General features: G+C 27.7%; 1 protein-coding gene across 4 annotated transcripts in view; it reads left to right on the top strand.

Moving 5' to 3' along the window:
- Nucleotides 1-22,166, top strand: part of LOC100207979 (bifunctional peptidase and (3S)-lysyl hydroxylase Jmjd7) — a 101,230-nt gene that overhangs the window by 45,431 nt on the left and 33,633 nt on the right. For all 4 annotated transcript variants that reach the window (XM_065792778.1, XM_065792777.1, XM_065792779.1 and 1 more), the window contains exons 2-5: nucleotides 11,163-11,418; nucleotides 15,837-15,900; nucleotides 16,069-16,194; nucleotides 18,224-18,273. In XM_065792778.1, the coding sequence (XP_065648850.1) occupies nucleotides 11,163-11,418; nucleotides 15,837-15,900; nucleotides 16,069-16,194; nucleotides 18,224-18,273 (496 nt within the window). The remainder of the gene's footprint in view (nucleotides 1-11,162; nucleotides 11,419-15,836; nucleotides 15,901-16,068; nucleotides 16,195-18,223; nucleotides 18,274-22,166) is intronic.

Below are 22,166 nucleotides of genomic sequence, written 5' to 3' on the forward strand. Positions count from 1 at the left end.
TAAAAAAGACGAAATGTATACTTTACTACGTATCGCTCACTACGAACAAGTTGTCACCAATGTAGAAAATGTGACGGAAGTCACTGTTAATTTGGGAAGTATAAAGACAGCAGATCTTGTACCTCACAGCATTATATTTTCTGTTACTTCAAAAAAAGAAAGCGATCATTTAAGCAAAAGTTGTTTTACACCCGTTGAAATGGCTTGCAACATGATTAAAAAAATCACCCTTTATAATTACAGAAGAACATATGTTAATTCAGCAGGTGATACTACTGAATACGATTTGACAAAGCAAGACGATCAATTGTTCCTTTGGAAAAGTTATGTTTCCTTGTTTAAAGGAAATACACCCTCTACTTTTAATATTAACAATATTGCAGATTTTTATACTGCAGACGATGATAGCTTTTTAAGAACTCCTAAACTCTATTTTAGTACTACTAACACTACAGAACCTTTAGTCATCGATAGCACTAGCGATTTTAATTTTATCAACGATAAACCTCCTGCTACTATTGCTGGAAATAATTCGTTTCAAATCAATGTGCAATTTACAGAACAATTTAAAGGTGTACTTGTTATATTTATGCAATATCAAGCTCAAGTTATAGAACAAGGTTCAGGAAACGACACTCAAGTCACCTATATTCCTACCAAATTTAAATCGTCTTAATTTGTTATGAAAAACATTTGTCATTTTATTAAACAAACCCTATTTGTATTTATTATTTTATAAGTAAACGGCTATTTATTTCTAAAAAATTTTTCTTAAATCTAGTTGTTTTTTTTTATTTGTCGCGTTCATGGCTCGCAGACGTACAAGAGGTCACCGTCGTCGACATCATAAAACTCGTAGAGGGAAAGGAAAATTTATTACCAAAGTGAAAAATTTTGCTAAACGCCTTTTGAAATCAAACGTAGGAGGTTACGCTTTGGATTATCTTCAAAAGCAACGCAATGCGTAAAATAGGGTGTTGCACCGCTTGTAAAATAAAAAAAAAATCATATAAAAAAAGAGGAAGAGGGAGAGTTTATTTACCTCCTTTAAAAGGAGCTGGTAGAAAGCGATTTAAAAGACAAAGAAAATACAAGACACTTTAAGAAAAATTAAAAATTTACCCTTGGTATGAGGCTTAAAAAAACAAATGCAAAAAACTAAATTTGATCATGTTAAAAAAACACGACTTTACAATATATAATTACTTTAACCGTCCTCAAACATGTCGTAATGCATAGAAAAAGAGGAAGAGGAAGAGTTTATTTACCTCCGTTAAAAGGCGCAGGTAGAAAACGATTAAGAAGACATTTAAGAAAACGCATGCGTGGTCGATTTCTTCCATTCTTAGGTCCATTGTTATTATCATCACTGATAGCGCGATAAAAAAATGTTTAAAAGAAGACATAAAAAAAGACATAATAAAAGACATAATAAAAGACATAGAACAAGACGAATGCGTGGAAAATTTCTTTTTGGACCTCTTTTAGGAATGGCATCTAAAGCCATTATACCAGCATTTGCTAGCGCTCTTCTACCTACCATTGGTAAAGCTGTTTTGGGTGGAGCTATCTCTGGTGGAATTTCTTACGGAATTAATAGAATTGGAAAATAATATTTTTATAATATATATATTTTTACACTTTGTTTTTTATTATTTTAGTACAAATATAAAATCCCAACAGTGTTCCAAGTAATATAAAAACTCCTAGTAACGCTCCAAATAAATATCCTCCTGCTACAATAACAATAAATAAACTCGAAAGTGTTATTATCGACGCTACTTTCCATGCATTAATACACTTCAAAATTTCGAATATGATTCCCATGCGAGTCGTGTGTACCACCATTATCTATCGGAGGATCTTGTTTATAAGGTCGAACTACTGCTACGGTCGTTGGAGTTTGAAATTGTTGTAACGGTTTGTTTTTTGATTCCATTCGTTATGAACCCATTTCATTTTTTTTCACGCTTTATATACATTTGGTCACGCTTCATTAAATTTTTTTTGTCACCTGATCTTTTTGCGCATGCGCCACCTTTTTTTTTTGAGACCGGGAAATTTTCATCACTTTCATTTCCTAAATTCTCAGAATTAGTCAGAATTGAAGGTTCATTTTTTTACAAGGACCGCGGTTTCAACGTTTCAACGGACCTCGGTTTTAACGTTTTATTTCAACTTTTTTTACACGGTCGGTGACACTGAATCTGAGTCTGACTCTTACAAGAATTGTAACTTACGTTATCATCATATATATATATATATATATATATATATATATATATTTGTGTTTTAGCTTTAGTTAAGTATTTTTTTTATCTTCTTTTCTGTGAAGATTTTTTTTTCTTTTTTAAAGTTCAAATTGACAGCTCGCCTTCAATTTTTTATTTTCCATGCTGATTAAAAGCTATTAAAATTGTAAACCTTCATCAAAATCTTCAGGAGGTTTCCATAAAATATTTACACAAAAGTAATATGGGAGAAATAGGAGATCAATTTATTTTCTTTGTCCCACTTTGTCCCTCAAAAAATCATTTTTTAGGGTACTTTTCAAAAGTTTGGTTTTTACCACATGCAGAAAAACAAAGCAATGTTTTCTAAACAGAGAAAAAATCTGGTTATTTACATTAGATTGGTTAGAGATCTCTCCTAATTATAATTTTTGAGATGTCTCACTCCTGCGTCTCACTTCTGCCACTCACTTCTGCCACTACCCCTATATATGTGGCTCATATAGTATAATGGGGCTCTTAGTTGAGTAAAGGCTAGAAATAGTGTCACAATAAAAATGCTCATCTTGGGCATACATTAAAGGCATCTTGCTACTGTCTTGCAAAAAGCCTTCTTGGCAAAGACTTAAGAGGTAAACAGGTTCTATCTGTTGACTAGCTTCGCAGCCCTTCTTCATCTTTATCTATTAGGCTGGCATAAATGTATTTATAATACATTGTTTCCATTTAAGGATGTTGAATGCCTGATCTTCTGGATTCATGGGTTTTACTTATGTCTCTGTTTTTTTGACTGGGCAACTCATTCTATTATCTCCTAATGAGGGTGCAGCTCTAAAACTCAATTTTATGGTTCTAAGGGTGGCTGGTAGTCAGGTTTCCTGAACTCTGTTGTAGCTCTCAGAGAGGCTGATTCTTTTATTAACTTTTATTCTATTGAATCTAATCTCTTGCAAAGTTCACCTGACCTATTTGTATTTTGTGAGACTAATTTGAGTTCAGCTATCTCATTTTGTGATCTAAGTGTTGATGGTTATCTTCCTTTAATTTGTAAAGACTCCAATAGTCACATCCGTAGCCTGGGCATTTACATTCGTAAGAATTCTTTTGTGTGCTCTTGTTTAGCACCATTTCACTTACCTTTCTCGTTGTTCTATACTGTGTTATACTCCTTTATCTCAAGACTGCACTCTTTTTGATATTTTTTGGGTTAAAATGACTAAGCTCTCACTTTATGCTTCACCCAATATCATTGTTGTTGGTGACTTTAATACTCATCACACTGAATGGCTTGGTTCTAGTGTCTCTGCAAGTGTTAAGGGCCACCAGGGGTATATATATATATATATATATATATATATATATATATATATATATATATATATATATATATATATATATATATATATATATATATATATATATATATATATATATATATATATATATATATATATATATATATAATAACTGACCTAATTCTAATAAATCATCAATACAAACTAGCAAGTTGAGATAACACTTGTAATTATTAATATAGTTTGTAATGCATTTGTAATTAGTAATATTTGTAATTATTAATATTGTAATTTGTAATTATTAATTATTGTATTTGTGATTTGTAATTATTAATATTGTTTGTAATACTTCAAAATAAATAATGGTAACAATACGATGCAGCGACCACGTTTTTGTTCTGATTTTCTAACACAATTTACCGCAAGCAAATACGATTAGTATTTTATTGTTTGAAGAACATAGCCTAACACAAAATCAAAAATCAAAGATTTCAATTTTTCTGTTACTATATAATGATATATATTTTATTGTATAATAATATAAATTTTATTAAAATTATATATATATTTTTTTTTCAAATAAATATTGAAAATCTTCATAAATTAGAAATTCTTTTTATAGATAATTTATGCTTTTGTTTATTTGGTATTTTAACTTTTTTTAACATTATCGCATTAACTCACAACAGCAAAAATGCCGCTCTAAAAATGGTGCCGTTATTGACATAATTTAAACATAAAAGTTTTTATAACGTAGTTCCATTTAGCACTTAATTGAAAGTATTTCATATTTTTTCCAAAAATGCTATTTTATTGTTTTTTCACTTCAAAAATTAAACAAAATTAAAATAATGAAAATAAAAAAATTTAAAGCTATGGAGTCTATATAATTTATTTTAAACTTACCTATAATTATTAGTAATAAAAATGTGTTGTAAATAAGTAAATTGTTAAGGTGTAATATGAAATTGTATTTGAAAATATTTGCGGTATTCCCACACCTCAATTAAAATAAATTCATTTTTTGCACAGCCATCATCCTTTTTTTAATCTGTCTGAGCACAGGATATTACGGAGTGGTTTGTTTATTTACATACAATAATATAAACTGTATAAAAATAAAAAACTTTATTTATTATAAAACAAGTTTATATCTGTTTCAAAATGCTACAAAAATGCAAAACATGAGTTCGATACTTATTTGTATAAAACTTAATTTAAAATTTAACACCAAAACATTTTTCTTAAATAAATTAAAACGCAACACAATTACTATATAGTAATTGTATTGCGTATTAATTCGTTTAAAAAAATATTTTGGGGTTAAATTTTAAATTAAATTAAGTCCAACAATAATAATATGGGGGTCTGCAGACTTTTTTAAATTTATTTTGTCAACATTGCGATCGTTAAAAACCGTTTATGGGTTCATAATTTTTCTTATGAAAAAAATATCATAATATGTCTTAAAATATCTACTTTGTTTTCAAAGCAATATTACTATTATGCAAAATACTAATATAATTGCACTCAAAGTTGAAGACTTAAAATCTAGGGATTAATAAAATTTAATTTGTGCAAACATAAATATTGTATATAATTGTGGAATTTCTTTAAAATGTAGAAAAAATTAAAATTTTCCAAAAGGCCCATATTTAGATAAAAAAGTGAAAAGCCCATGCATAACCTCTGGGGTCACCACGCCTCTGAGGGCCACATTTGTTGCCTTTCTCAATCTCTAACACAAATAGTCAACTTTTCAAATTGCTTTCCAGGCAATCTGAATCATTAACCTTTTCTACTTGACTTAAGTCTTGTTTCTGATCCTAGTCAGTGCTCAGTTTCTTCACATTCACCCTTAGGTGCTTCTAATCACAGTTTGATCTCTCTAAAACTATTATCTCATTCTTCTTCATCATCAGATTATCTCGTACCATCATATCTCTTACAACTACCTTAAAGCTGATTGGGACTCTTTCTGTGATTTTCCTTGTGATGGCCCATAGGTAGAAATCTTTTGTCTACTTGCTGACAATTGTGCTTTTTATGTAACGCCTTGGATTCACTCTTTTCTGTGGTTTTCCTCTCATTGTGCTGCTGCAATTTCCCATTGTAACCATTACTTCCATATCTATCACCAAAAAAGTTCTCCAGAAAGCAGACGTCTGCTATTGCTTGAAACCATTATAAAAAGTTTTGTCTAATGCCAAATCCCGCTATTTTCAGGTCACAAAAATCTCATATTTCATTTCAAAAATTAGACTCCAGAGACTTCTAGAGAATTCTAAACAATGTCTATAAGGGCAAATTTCCAGTTTCTCTATCTGAAGTGATTTCATTCTTAGACTCTTCTACAGCTTGTAGTCCATAAAGCATACTTGTTATAGTCTTGCAGAAGTGCTCTCCAGACCTGTTGTCTATACTTTCAAAACTATTTAATAATTGCTTATCAGAGTCATGTTTTCCAGCCTGCTGGAAAGCGGCATCTGTTATCCTAAATTTTAAAAACTCTGGAGAGCGATCTGGCTTGTCTAACTACCATCCCATTAGTCTTCTTTCATAAACAAGGTTTTTGAGTCTTAAATTAAGAAACTTAATTTAAGACTCAAAATTTCAATCTTCTTGTTCTACTGCTGATTTGTTAAGGATAATAACCAATAAGTTTTATCGTGCGTTAGGCTGATGTTCCTAATATTTTTAAAGTCTTATAAAGTTTGGCATGATGGTCTTTTCTAATAACTCTTTTCTTACGGTGTATCAGGTAACATTTTTAAGGCAATTGAATCCTTCCTTACCAATCGTAGTTGTCCAATATCGTACCAATTGTAGTTGTACCAATAAAAGTGTTCCTTGATTAAAAGCACTCTTCTTCATTTCCTGTAACTTCTGAGGTTCCTCAAAGTTCTATATTTGGCCCCATACTTTTTTTAATTTACATTAAAAATCTCCCAGAAATTCTCACATCAAAAGTGGTATTGTTTGCTAATGGTACTATCATTTATTCTTGTCTAGATAAGTAGCCATTAATCTTTGATTGACTGCTGGGGGCATTTGAGCTTGAAAAGAATCTTACTTTTGCTACAGCATGGGACTCTCAGTGGCTGGTTAACTTTAACTCAGATAAAACTCAATTTAAGCTAATCGTTATCGAAACAATGTAGATCTTCCTATATTTATAAATGGCAATGTACTCGAAGAGTCATCTACCCTTCATCTTCTAGGATCAACTCTTACTTCCGATCTTTCTTGGAAACCATATATAAAATCTATTACAAAACTAGCATCTAATAGGGTTGCATTTCTTTATCCTGCTTGCCACTTTCTCACTCCGGATTCTATTCTTTATCTCTATAAATCTCAAAAATATCCTTGTATAGAATACTGTTGCCATATCTGGAGCTGATCTTTGAATGATGCCCTTTCTCTTTTAGACAATGTTAAAAAACGCATAATAAACATAGTTGGACCTGCTCTTGCAGTCAACTTTTAACCATTATCACATTGTCATAATGTTGCTTCTCTTTCTCTTTTCTACAAATACTATAATGGGCCCTGCTCTAAAGAACTAGCATCTTTTGTGCCATTTACTAAAATTCATTCTTGTGTTACTCGTCATTCAATTAAGTCTCATCCTGTTACTGTGACTGTTCCTAAGTGCTCCAAAAATTCTTATTCGTCTAGTTTTTTTCCTCAAACATCAGTTCTTTGGAATTCACTCCCTTCATATTGTTTTCCTGGTTTATATAGTTTGCAATCTTTTAAATCGTCTGTTAATTGTTATCTTGCTCAATAAACTTCATCTTTTCTCTTGCAATAATTACCAAATCTAATAGTGGTTGCTTGCAGGCTTGTTGGAAGTGAACATTAAAAAAAAATAGAAAAAAAAAAAAAAGAAACTGTGTAAATAAAATTACTAAACACTCAGTTGACCTTTAATAAAATTCTTTAAAGTTACTGTACAGTCAATTTTTCTTATTCTTTGGGGATACTATTTTCATTGCTTGATTCATTTTTTCAGTTCAAACTGATAAGGTTGACAAGACTTTTTAGAAATAAATTTTTTTCCTAAGTTCTAACTAAACTAATAAAAACAAAATTACTTGAATTTTTTTTTAATTTTTTTGTTGTTATTTAAAGCATTAATGTAGACTAGCTGACCGGACTAATAAAAATACGGGTCTTTGTACATCCGACCTTTTCTATCCTTTTTTTAATATTTATATCCTAGCTGTCTGGAGCCCTAAAATATGGATCTTTACGAAACTGATTATTTCTATACTTATCTGTTCCACTCTGATCATTTCTTATTCCTTATTTACGCTTATAAGTATTTCTATGCTTATTCATTATAACACTTATCTTCAATGATTCAGTGGTTTAGTATGCTGTCATTTGTGTCATTTTGGGGGATTTAAGTCTTTCCCTAAATGTAATAAATTTTGAAATTTTTTCAATCTTGTTGTGTTTAAATATATATATATATATATATATATATATATATATATATATATATATATATATATATATATATATATATATATATATATATATATATATATATATATATATATATATATATATATATATATATATATATATATATATATATATATATATATATATATATATATATATATATATATATACAGAAATTATCAAGAGAGAGGAGAGACATGGCAAATCTAAAATCTAAGTTTTAAATTTTCCACTTGGATGAGACAATATGTTTCGTGTTTTTTCAATCTTGTCAATTATTTTAAATGGAATAACATAAATGCAAAAATTCAAAACATATTGAATCTGTGAAAAGAAGAACAGTACTAGTCCAATATTTTTATTTCAAGATAATAAATATTAAGTTTTAAACAGTTATAGATAAGTTAAACAGTTATAAATCTACTTTATGGCAAAAAATAATGAAAGAAAGATGGACTAGTATTATTTTTGTAGTACATAGAGAGATTGACATGAAATTATGAAAAAAAGTGCAAATAACAAAAAATGGACTAATACTGTTCTTCTTCTCATCAATTCAATTATCAGAAAAGTTTTCTTATATTACATACAATTCACTTATGTAATGTTATATACAACGTTATACATTTTTTACATTTGCATATAATATATTTGTTAACATATACTGTTTATATATAAGCACAACTTTATTGCTATGCAATAAAGCTGCACTTATTTATAGAACCCGCTTGAAAACTGTCGATTAATTGCGATCAGTATAAGAGATTTATAAAATGATTTGTTATTCTAATACATGCAAAATGTTGCCTTCATTTTCATCAGTCATTTTTATAATGCCATTTTTTTATTTGTATATTATTTGTATAAATGACATGATAGAAGAGTTGAAGCAACTTTTTACAACTAGATGTCCTTCCTGGCATTAACCTGTTTTGTAGATTGGGACTGAGTATTTTTTGAGACCTTGATATGAAACTCCTAATTTATTTTTTAATTTGGGTAATGGTTTTCAAAAGACTTCTGTGATGTAATAATAAGATTTAATAGTCTTAGAGTTACTAGTCTTACAAGATTTTTCTTTTGGTTTTTGGCTAAAAAGATGTTTACTCTCTGCATAATTTCTCTGATAAAGAATTAGTTAATATTTTTTTCTGTAAATGCTTAAATTTTCTTCAGGAATCTGAAAGCTGAAAAAATTGTTTGATTCCTTCTGAAATTGGTATAGTGTATATACCATAATGTTTATAAAAATATTGATTGCAGTTGCACTCATAACAGTCATAATTGGAGCAACAATAATTTTAATAAGGTTATTTTCTTATTTTTTAAGACTCTGGCATTAGCAAAATCAAAAAAAATTTAGCAACTCCTTGCTTTAAACATGACTATAGTATTTTTTAATTGTATATGTATGTATGTATGTATGTATGTATGTATGTATGTATGTATGTATGTATGTATGTATGTATGTATGTATATATATATGCCAAATATTTTGTACGATTTTAAATTTTTATTTAATTTAAGAAAATGGTTATTTTTGACAATTTCCACAAAATATTTTACCATTTCTAAATGAAATTTAAAGGCCATCATTCACAAATTACTTAACCTTTTAATTAATAAATAGTGCATACCCATCTGCTTCATAAAAACATCAAAAAACAGCATATAATCAAACCATTGGAGTGCACATAATATTTTGAATCTTGCACTGATAACATTTTGTTTAAAGAAAATAAATTTGGTTTAAATAGTTTAAGTAGAAAGTGAACAAGCATAATATTTCATGGATGTAAGCTTTTAGTTATTTTTATAGATTTTTCTATGAGTGATTTTATTTTTCTTATTATTTATTCATGACAATTACTTTATTATTATTATTATTATATAAGGTAGAAAAAAGTTGTCAAAAAAATTAGCAACAAATGTATAAGTGTGTTTTTAGATTCTGTAATGAAATTAGTTTTAATTTTGGTTTTTTTTTCCTTTCTCTCTCTCTCTTTATATATATATATATATATATATATATATATATATATATATATATATATATATATATATATATATATATATATAAATATAAGTAAAAGCACTTATCTAATTTTTGATTTCTTAAATAGTTAAAACCATTAATTTAATTACAAATTAATTGTTTTTTAAAAAATTTAATTGACCAGAACGTTTTTAAAAATGTTCTGAATGTTTAAAAAAATAAAAACAATGTTTTTATTTTTATTTTATTTAACAAAAATGCGGTAAAATTTTATTTTTATTTTATTTAACTAAAAATGCGGTAGTGGTGTAGTGGTAAAGCGCTCGCTTCATAAGCGAGAGGTTCCGAGTTTGATCCCCACCACGTCCCTGGTAGTACCGCGCTCAACTTGTTTCTCCGCGCAGCGGCCTTGTTCGTCAAGGTTCGTGTTTTGGAGTTATAGAGTTGAGAGAGGGTTATAACCACTATTAAGTAACCTCCTCGTCTGTAGTGGCCTTCTCGGCCTTGAGGAGGTGAATAACAAAAAAAAAAAAAATGTTTTTAATTTTTTTAATAAAATGTTTTTATTTTTACTGTAAATCATGCACGGAGTGTTGCTATATCAACTATCTTATAGCCTGACTCGCAACAGAGTACTGCTACATGTACTGACAAATAGCCTGACTCGCAACAGAGTGCTGTTACATCGACTGAAAAATAGCCCGACTCACAATGGAGTGCTGCAACATCGACTATCTTATAGCCTGACTCGTAAGGGAGTGCTGCTACATCGACTGAGGGTTTGGTTGGGGCAGGCAGTCTATCAAGTAATAAAAAAAAATTTCCGGTCTTGCATTTTAATTTTTACTTTTTGTCAACAAAATATAGAAAAACTTTCTGACAACACGTTAGGGGTTATATATTTAAATATATATATATATATACACACACACACACACACACACACACACACACACACACACACACACACACACACACACACACACACACACACACACATATATATATATATATACACATGTATATACATATGTATATATGTATCACATCATTGAGTATATTCTTTCATCTTTAATTGTAGTTAGTTCTTATATGTTTTTATATATTTTGTTAAAAAAGTTTTTATTGAGACATAGTTTTCACTATATTTTTTAACTTTGACAGATTTTTTCAAAGATTATGTAAAGCCTGGAAGACCGTTTTTGCTGAAAAAGGGTGCTGTTAATCAGCCGGCTTTTAAACTTTGGAGCGATGACTACATGAAAAGCTTTCCGGAGGCTGCCACTGAGCAAGTTGCCTGTGAGCCAAATTTGAAAGAAATTCGAGAAGCACAAGGGTTTTATACTTCTATGCTGGATTTTATTAATCGGTATCACAAAGAGGAAATTTATATGGTTAGCAAAGTTCCAGATTATTTACAGTAAGATGTTTTATTTTAAAGGCTTATTCAATAAGAGTAAATAAAAAATAACCTTGTTTTGGTAATGACTTGGCTTGAAATAGTCTTGAAATTTTTAGTTTACTGTTCATGACTGATTATAAAATTAATAATATTGTTATAATTTTGTCACAAAGTTTGGTTTTTTAAACAACTTTCAAACATATTTTTTAACATAATTTTTTATTTAGTCATTATTAAGTAGTGTCAAATAAAAATTAGCATAAAATTAAAACTTAATCATCATTCACTAATTAACACATTAAATTGCTTTAATAGTTTATATCTCTGAATTTTTCCATATTTCTAGAAAATCTAAATGGGAAAAAAATCAAAAATTTTAATGATAAAAAAATTGGAATAATTGAAACTTAAAATCAGGTACAAATATTATGATGAGAACATCAATAAAATCATTTTTAGCAAATCATTTTTTGCTGAAAATTGCTTCATCAATTCTTTATAGACATATCCAATCCTGCAAATCAAAAAATCTTTTGAGAGACAAATTAACCCTACAAAAAATACCTCAATTGTTAAATACCTCAAATTAACCCTACAAAAAAAGGAAGTTGTTAAACACTTCTAATTAACTGTTGCTTGAGTTTCAACAATGTTCAATCAGAAAAGTAAAGACTTTGCTAAGAAAAACTGCAAAAAAGTTTAGTTTTAGCAATGAAACCAACCAGAGAACCAAGTCAATGAAACCATCCAGAAAGCCAACTCAATAAAACCATCCAGAGAACTAGGTTATAAAACCATCTAGAAAACCAAGTTAATGAAACCATTCAGAGAACCAAGTCAATGAAACCATCCAGTCAAAAAAAGAATTTTTTTTTTGATTTGATTTGACCAAGATTAAATCAAATAACTATCAAAAAAATACAGTACTTTAATTAGTTGGTTTTATTGATGATTGAAACAGTTGTATGTTTATGATTAATTAACAGTTGTATGTGCATGACCAGTAGACAACTGGAAATTGATGTCGATAAATAGTTACTTATGTAATATTAGTTGCATGTGCATGCTTGGTTTACATATGTGCACAATTGTTGTGTGATGAATGTTAACAATATTTTTTTATATAATAATTTACACCAATAAATCAATTAGTTGATTCCTAATATTTAGAAACATAACATGATGGTAAATATACAATTCAACCAGATAAAGCCTCATGACACTGCATCATATTTAAATAGTCACAGATTTTCTAAAAACACAAAAGACACCTAGTACCAAAAGAAGTTAATTTTAGCAAACATGCCAGATGCTCACTAATGAGAATTTTTTGGGTACTCTGAAACGAAAGTGTACATGAATGGCTAGAGAGCCGAATATGTTAACCGACAAACGGATCAGATATGATCCTGAAAAAATGGGTGTCAAAGTCAAATTTTATTACACTAAAAAAAGATTTCTAAACTCTTTTTTTACTATTAATTTGAATAGTTGCAAGATAAAATAGTTAACTATTCTGGAGTTTTTTGTTAATTTTTGTAATGTATAAAAATTTTTAGTTTATTGTTTGCTGAATTTCTAACAATAGAACCTAATTGCTGTTTGCAAAAACCATATATACAAATTTAGCGAATATAGCAAAATTAAATATTTAAATACTTATTTTTGTTTATTTAATTTGTTAACAGATTCTCTTCTAACAAGGGTGCAAGCAACTACTTATAAGATTGTTGAGTAAGTTAAGAAGCGCAAAACAAAGAAAAGTGAGAGTTACAGTAAAAGGATAAGACTTAGCTAAATGAAAAGTCATGAAAGTCTGAGTTTTGGTTGATAGAACAAGTGAGTTTTGGTTGATAGAACAAGTGAGTTTTAGTTAAACAAGTGACAATATCTTGAGCAATAGCCATGTAGAAAAAAAAAAGAGTTACAACCTTAAACCAATGAGACAGAGTCTCAAGTTTAACGGCAAGAGCAGGCTGCTCTTGCCGGTTTGATAAAAAACAGCCAGGGCTGGGTTTGTGACCGGGATTACAAAAACATTAATATATAATAAAGTTTTTTTTTTAAAATTCAAAATAAACATGATCTCAAGCATCTTCTTTCCTAAAGCTTGTTCATATCATATGTAAAGCATTCTCTATATATGTGATTCTCATTCTCTAAGTTTACTAAGTTACTTCTATCTTCAGATTTTATTTTTTTCAGAGGCTACTACCTCTCTACATGCTGATACCCAAATCACTTTAATCTTCTCTGAAAAACATTGCTCAATACAATTTTTTTCTAATCTCTGTCTAAGATTATGGCTCCTTTTCTTGTCTTATTAGATTCATACCACACATTCATCTGATCATCATCTTCTCTTTTGGTAAATGCTACACCATATAAATACTAAAGTTTATATAAATATATAAAGATTTTGTGTGCCATCATCTAAATAAATAGCAAACATATATGTTTATATCCATATATATTCATAGTATGTATGCTTAAATGCACCTCTTACCTAACCTCATGGGTTCAAACAGGTATGTAAGCTTTTATTCCTTCTCATTGATTTTCAAGTCAATTCTCATTCTACTATACATTTTTCACCTTGTGCAGTTCCTACATTAAACCATAATTATTCTTTTCATCTTTTTTACAATCTCTTTTGAGAACGAAAGTCTTTTTATTATTGCAGAAGTCAAAGTCTGATGCTAAGCTCTGTTATTCTCAGTTAAATCTTGTATTTTATCTCAGATGTTAGGATCTAATAGCATTTGGAAAATCTTCAACAGTTTCATTAGCTAAAGTGAGTAACATTCCATCTCTAATTCTTATAATGATTTTTATTTCTTATGAAAGCTAATATGTTTTAAATGTGTTATAACTATATTATATATATATATATATATATATATATATATATATATATATATATATATATATATATATATATATATATATATGTATATATATATATATATATATATATATATATATATATATATATATATATATATATATATGTATATATATATACGTATATATATATACACATATCTCGGAAAAACTGCCGACCTAGTGTGTGTTTAAGGTTGACAATGATCGCCGACCTCATTTCTATATTTTATAGTAAAACCTTTGATACAATTTTTTCATGCTGACTTGATGCTGACCTCTAACAGATTAAGGTTGGCAGATTTTTATCTACCTCAATTTTCCTAATTCCAAGGGTTGTGTATATATATATATATATATATATATATATATATATATATATATATATATATATATATATATATATATATATATATAAAATATTTTTAGTATATTTAATATATTTATACACATTCAATATATAGATATATTTTCTAGATATATTTTATTTATATCTATTGTAAAGAAATATCATAGATGAATTCAAATTCAAAAAATCAGTTAAATTTCTACTATATTTCACTATCAAATTTAATAAAATCTAAATAGTTAATAGAAATTAAGTCCTTATCAGAAGTTTCATTGTCGTAGTCGACATCGCTGTCACTACCTTCTTCTACTAAATTTTCAAAGAATTGTTTTCTTTTTTTCTACATGAAAGAATTTTCTTATTATTAGTACCAAGAATTTGCCATTTACATAAATCATATCTATATGATATGTGAACAATGCATTCAAAAAATTGTATCCATGCAAGTAGTTGACTAATGCCATACTTTCAAGTATAAGGTTTAAGCTTAAATAGTTATGTGGTTTTGAATTCCTGCACTTTAACTAAATAATTGGGAGTAGCTCCACATATCGAACAAGCTTGGTAAACTAAAAGCGAAATAACATTCTATAACATTTGTACATAATATTTCTACATTGTTTTTAGTTAATTTTTTAACAAGTTTTGTGGTAATTTAGTAAATTGTAGTGGTTAAAAAAGTTAATATGAATAAAAACAAAAGTATGAGAAGCATATAAAAAAGGTTTTATGAAATTTCAAATTTTATTACTTTTATGTGTGTTACACAACAAAGGCCCGCACATATGTAATAAATTATATGACATGTGACAAAAAATTATTGTAAAGTATTGAACTGTTTATTTTTTTTAAATAGAATTGTTTCTTTTTGCGGTGACAATATTTCTATAATCAAATTACTATTTGTCTTTTTCGAAAACATATAGTAATTTAAAACTTTGTGTAATAATTTAAAACAAAAGAAAACAGATTTGCATTTTAAGTATTGATTTTTTTTGTTTTATTGCTCTTTGTTAATAAGCCTAGGGCAAATCCATAGGGGGAAAGGTGAGCTAAGCCATTCTATCTGAAAATGAAATTTTAGTTCTATGTTCAATATTTTCATAAAATCATTTCAGAATAAGTTAAAATATCAACCATATTGACTAGATGTATGAACAGTGGAAATTTTACCTTTATAAAAAATATTTGTTTCTGTGTTTAGAAAAGACATTTTGATGCCACCTCCTCTAAGATGTAATAATACCAGAAAGCTCATGCTGGATCATGTATGAAGTTATTGCATTATAATAATAGTTTTGTTTGAATCTAAAATTAGAAGTTAAAAGATTTGAAAGATATATTCTCACGTTAATTATAAACTCAGAATTTTTTTAATAATGGAATTATGAGCTATTTTAAAATACTTCTATATTAGATATGCTTTATTTTTATAGGTAACCTGGATGAGTTCTGGTGGAACAAAATCTGTCTTGCATAATGATGATCTTGATAACATAAATTGTCTTTTTCGAGGAACAAAAGAACTTTTATTTATTAATCCAGTAAAATATGGTAAAAAGGTAAATTGTCTTTTTTAATCAGTTATTTTGTTTTAATCAAACTATACATATTTTGTATTTTTATTTTAAAAATTTTCATTTCTTAAATGTTGTTTTTTAAAGTTCTTACAGTTAAGTTTTAAGATAGTTTTCAAATAAGTTTTGCATTTTGTATTATATATTTATTATACTACAAACATAATATTTGTTTTATTTAAATATTTTCTCATGGGTAAAATGAGTCAATTTTTAAAAATCTTGAAGAAAAATAAAGTAATTTTTACCAGTTTAACAAAACTTGCAACCATGTCAAATACATGTTTTTGATTGTATTAGATAATAATGGGCTATAATGTTGTGTTTTTTGTTCTACGATTTTTTTGTATGTTGTTTTTTTTGCAAAAAAACAAGGGCTTGTTTCTTTGTTTTATTTTTTGTTTTGTTTTGTTTTTGTAACAAGTTACTATTTTTTTAAAATTTTAACAGATGTTTTATATTTTGTGTTTCATACTTTTTTTTATTTTAAGTATATTTATATACTTATTTTATGTTTAAAAACTAAAGTAAAAAAACTTTTGTATTTAAAAGTTGATCCAAAAATAACTTTGTTGATTGTTTATTATAAATATTTATTAACCTTAAATACAAACATTTGTATCTATATGTAAAATTCAGATTGAATAAGTTTGTATTTGAGAATCTATTTATATTTGATCAAATTTGTTTGACCTCTATATTAGAGCACCAAAAAATTTATGTTATTAAGATTTTTTTTTTTCAAATCAGGGAGTATTAAAAACTAAACAGTTTTTTCTATACATTTTTACTTAAATGCCTTAGTTGAACGAAAAAGACAGAAAATGAAAAATTTTATATGAAGTTTGCATAATTAAGTTTTTTATTTATTACTACATACTTTAAATTTTCAATCCACTGAGATTTAACATAACTCAATCTCAGTGGCTTGAAAATTTAAACCACAAGATTGGACATAATTGAAAGTTGTAATGTTAATTTTTGGTAGTTTGTGCACAAAATTATATAAACTATAACAATGACTCCTGGTAATGGTGTTAAACTAATCTTATGTTGAGGCGGATAAGCGTCACTAGTGAAGGCAACTTACCTAGGCAAAAAGCACTGATATAACCCCCAATTTAATTGTGGGTAAAGGGTCTTTGGATAATAATCCTCCAGGTTGTAGTAATGCTTTAAAAATATTTCTGATCTTAAAAATAGTTTACTAATGAACACATGACACTTCTCATTAAGTCAAAACAGAAAAACTACAAATTTTCCAAAAGCAGAACTGCAAACAAAGTTGTAACTACGAATAGTTTTAAAAATAACTAATAAATAAATATTTATTCATAGTATTGTTTTTCATCAATCTATTTTTATCATCAGTTAATCTATTCATATAAAAGGTACTTTTGTTGTTAAAGGTATCAAGCACCATACCAAGCTCGTTGAAAATCTTATCAATCTTTAACCTTTGCATAGTGAATTATTTTATAACAGCAAATTAAAATCTAGAGATGTGCTGGGTTACCTGGCAAGTTATTTAGGTGTGCTGGTTTACCTTACAATTATTATTAATAAGTGTTTGGTAATTTTGGAGGTGCTTTTTAATTTTTAAAGGTGCCTGGCAACCCAGAAACACAAAAAGAGGTGTTGGTTACCTGGAAAACCCTGTGGTAATTTCAAACTACCAGGTACCTAGCAAACATGCATAAATTACAGGATACCGATCAACTTTCAGGATTCCTGAGCATTTGAAAAGTTTTCCTAGCTCCTTCAGGGGTAGCCAGGCATCTCCAAAAATTAGCTAGCAACAGGTTCAGTTTTAGAGTTTGAAATTTGAATATATTGAAAATGTTGAAAATAAAACTGTTTTTATAATGATAATAATGATTTTATAATGAATTATTATAGTAATAAGTTATAAATATTTTATTGCAATAATAAGTTATTAAAAATTTTTTATAGTTCGAGATATAAGTTCAAAGATTTCATTTATGTATGTGTTAATATAAGTCTCTTTTGAAAGGTACCAATTGATCGTCCCAGAGGTGGCTATTCCTCATTAGATGTTGATAAGTAAGTAAAATTTAATATAGATGTTTTATTTATATGTATTAAATGTATACATTAATTAATTAATATGCTTAGGAAAGTTAAATGAAATATATTATACCATTGTAATTGGATATCATGGTAGATGTTATGTTGGAACATGGTAGATGTTAGTACTTTGTATTATTTTATGGTCTTGTTATTTTTCATCTTGTTATTTTTTTCTTTTTAAATCAATTCAAATTTTGAATCAACCAAATGTGTATTAAAAATCTCTATTTTTTCAATACAATGCCTTGTTAAATTGACTTATCTTAATGACTGATTAAATCAATTAATTGACTTGAGATTGAATCAAATGAGTTGATATATCTTGACTTAATGTTTGACTTACCTCCAACCTTATCTCTGTGAAATCAGAGCCGGACCAAGTCATAATATTCCAAACACTTATAAACCAGAATGGAGAAAAGTTTAAAACTTAAAAAGGATTTTTCTTTTGATTGATAGGTTGCCTGCTAAAAACAAAACCCTTAATCAATGAATGTACACTCCTCGCATGTTCTTCCTATTTAAGTTTTCAATATATGTTTTCTCCCTGCATGTTCTCCCTAATTAAAGTTGAATTATTACAACATTGTCATTACAGTTGTCATTTACAACATTAGCAATTATTATTACAACAATATTACCATTATTTATGCAAATTATTTCTAGTCCATACTTAGCCCAATAATGAAAGTTTTTATAAAAAGTAGTGGACAACTTAAAAAGTAGGGGGCAACCAAAATTATCGAACTGGTTTCAGTCGTCCTTCTGGCGACCAACCAAAAGTTTGATGGTACATCCCTGTATATATATATATATATATGTATATATATATATATATATATATATATATATATATATATATATATATATATATATATATATATATATATATATATATATATATATATATATATATGTATATATATATGTATAAAATGACTGCATAAAATATTGCTCTTTTTACTATATCATTTTTAATTATGAAAGCGTTTATGGAGTTCGTCTCTAAGTTCTGCTAAATTTCATTTTTAGTCTTATTTATTTGAATAAAGCAAAAAGACAAAATTTCAATTGCATTTGTTCTGTTTTTTAATTTGTTTGGTTTAATATTTACTAATAATTGCGTATTTCTATTGTTCTTCATGTAAAGGAAGGAATGCAAAACATGCATATCACAATACATGCTATATATGGTTTATTTTATAAGCATATGATACTTTTTTAATATAATTTATGTTTTACATAAATACCACCAGCTTAAGTTAAAAACAATATTTTTACAGCAAAAGATCTACTTAAAAGATTATATTAAGATAGTAATAAGAATAATGCATATGAAACTTTACCATTCATAAAGAATAATGCATAGAATAATGTATAGAGTATAATAATAATGTATAGAATAATGTACATATACCATTCATAGAGAAAAATGCATAAATAATGCATATGAAACTATACCATACATAAAGAAATTTGTTTTGCAATGACTTTTCAATGCAATGCATTTTTTCAAAAAACTTAAACTACTGAGTAAGACTAAATATCATGCTTTATGCTGATTTTTAAACAAATTGTTAACCTACTCTCACTTACCTAGTTGTAGGGGCAGGGTTAAATTGCTAGTGGGAGTAGATACAATGATAAAAATTCATAGGTTGGTTGTTGGAATTGTGGGGATATGTGGAAATACGTTTGAGTTAGCACTTTGGGGGGTGACGCAGATGTTGTGTTTTTTTAAAAATATTTTTAAAAATTTAATTCTTATGCAATCATTTTTTATAAGCACACTTTTATATCCTGTTTACGCAAAAAAAACTGGAATACAAATTTACTGCATAGTGTTTATGGTACTGTGTTTTGTTAATTGTTTTTCTGCTGTTTTTTTGTCAAAAAATAGTCGTTACTGAATACTTAAAAACTTGAAGTGAGGTAAATATGCCAGCCCATCACCTATTTATAAAGTATAAACTACAAAGAAATGATTAGATGGTATTTTGAAAATAATAAAAACTTGAAGGGTATCTAAATAAAAAACAAACAACAACAATTGTCGCAATACTGTCCACATTCCGTACAGTCCTCTTCTTTACGTCTTCTTGGATTGGCGTTCACTGCTGACCTCATAGAAACCATAAATATAATTGATAGTAAAGTTAGCATCTTCTAAGGTTGCCTCTTTTTATTGTGCTTGGGATTATCTTACTCCTGATTCCATTCTCTACCTCCACAAATCTCTTATTTGACCCTGTATGGAATACTGTTGTTATAATTGGTCTGATTTTTCTAATGATGTTCTTTCTCTTCTAGACAAGGTCCAAAAACGCATTGTAAATGTAGTTGGATCTGCTCTATTTGGCAAAGTGAGCCTCTCTCCCATTGTTGTAATGTTGCGTCTCTTTCTCTTTTCTACAAATACTATCATGATGGCTTCTTAAAAGAACTATCATCTGTAGTTCCATCAAATAAAACTCATTCTTATTTGACTTGTCCTTTAGCAAAGTCACACCATTTTTACTAGGGTTGCAAAATTTTCAAAAAAAGATAAGTTATTTTATAATTAATGGGTAAAATTGTATGTCTTAGTTAGGCTGTTGTTATGGACAATTTTATGGTAAAATATTGTGAAGCAGATCAGACAAATTTTAGAAAGCCCCCTTTGAAAAACACTTTTTTTTTGTTGTTTTTTTTTGAGTTTTTTTATTATAATTATAAGTAGCAACTATGATCATTTGTTTTCAAAATTTTCTAAATTTGTTTTAAACTAAAAACTGTTTTATCCTGTTATTTGCTATGCATATTAATGTTCCCTGTCGTATTTGTCAATATCTATTAAATATCTATTAAATATCTATTAAATTTACCGACAATTTACTGAAAACTGTAAAATTATATATAAAAAGATTTGATATAAATATTTGCAATGTTTTTTAATTTTTTCTTGGTTTAAAGACAATACTAATTAATGAAAGACAAAAAGTAAGGAAAATATTTTTGCTAAATTTGAACTATTTAAAAATAAAGTTAGCAATAAAAATAAAAAACTAATGATTTTCAGGTCATAAGTTCACCACTTTACATTCACCACCACATTTAAAGTGTGTTTAAGCTGTAGCGCAGTGGTTAGCGGGCTTGCCTCAAAAGTTAGAGATCCATTACGTCACTTCTGGGCAAGTTTTACAACATCGGTACGGATGGGGGGCTTCCTATCAAATGCGCTTCCGTGGTGTTCTGTAATAAGACCGTGAGGACATCTTACCAAAAATAATAATAAAAAAAGTTTCATTTGCTACAACTTTGCTGGGAGACTTTTGACTTTATAAATCAATATATTAAAAAATAAGGGGGGAGCCATAAAAAGTACCATTGCTTAAAAATAAAAGAGTTTTCTAAAAACTAAAATTTACCCGACTGAATTGTGTCAAATTTCCAACTAGCCAACTAAATTTGTCAAAAAACCAACTATAATTTAAAAATCACCTTCTTTGAGGGGGTAAAACATCCCCTTCCCCAACACACCCTTCCCCTAAAATCGTCTTTGTATGTAAGCAATATGTAAGCATAAAAAATCTTTGTTTCTTTAAAACACTCTACAAAAATAATACACAATAAAATTTATTAATCTAAAAAAGACTTAATTCTTTGTATTTTTTATGAATATTTTACATCTTAGCTGAGAGAAGTAAAAGCTAGAAATAATCTACTTTTGTTGTTTTACAAAAGTAATGTAAGTAAAAGTAACATATAACAACTTTTTATCGAGCGTTTTATTGTTTGTTAAAAAAATGTGTGATTCTTAACTTGACTATAAAAATTTGATTAAAAGATGTGTATTTCTTGCTTGTGGTTCTTCATTATTTTATATT

The sequence above is a fragment of the Hydra vulgaris genome, chromosome 03, assembly GCF_038396675.1.
Source record: "Hydra vulgaris chromosome 03, alternate assembly HydraT2T_AEP".
Lineage (NCBI taxonomy): Eukaryota > Metazoa > Cnidaria > Hydrozoa > Anthoathecata > Hydridae > Hydra > Hydra vulgaris.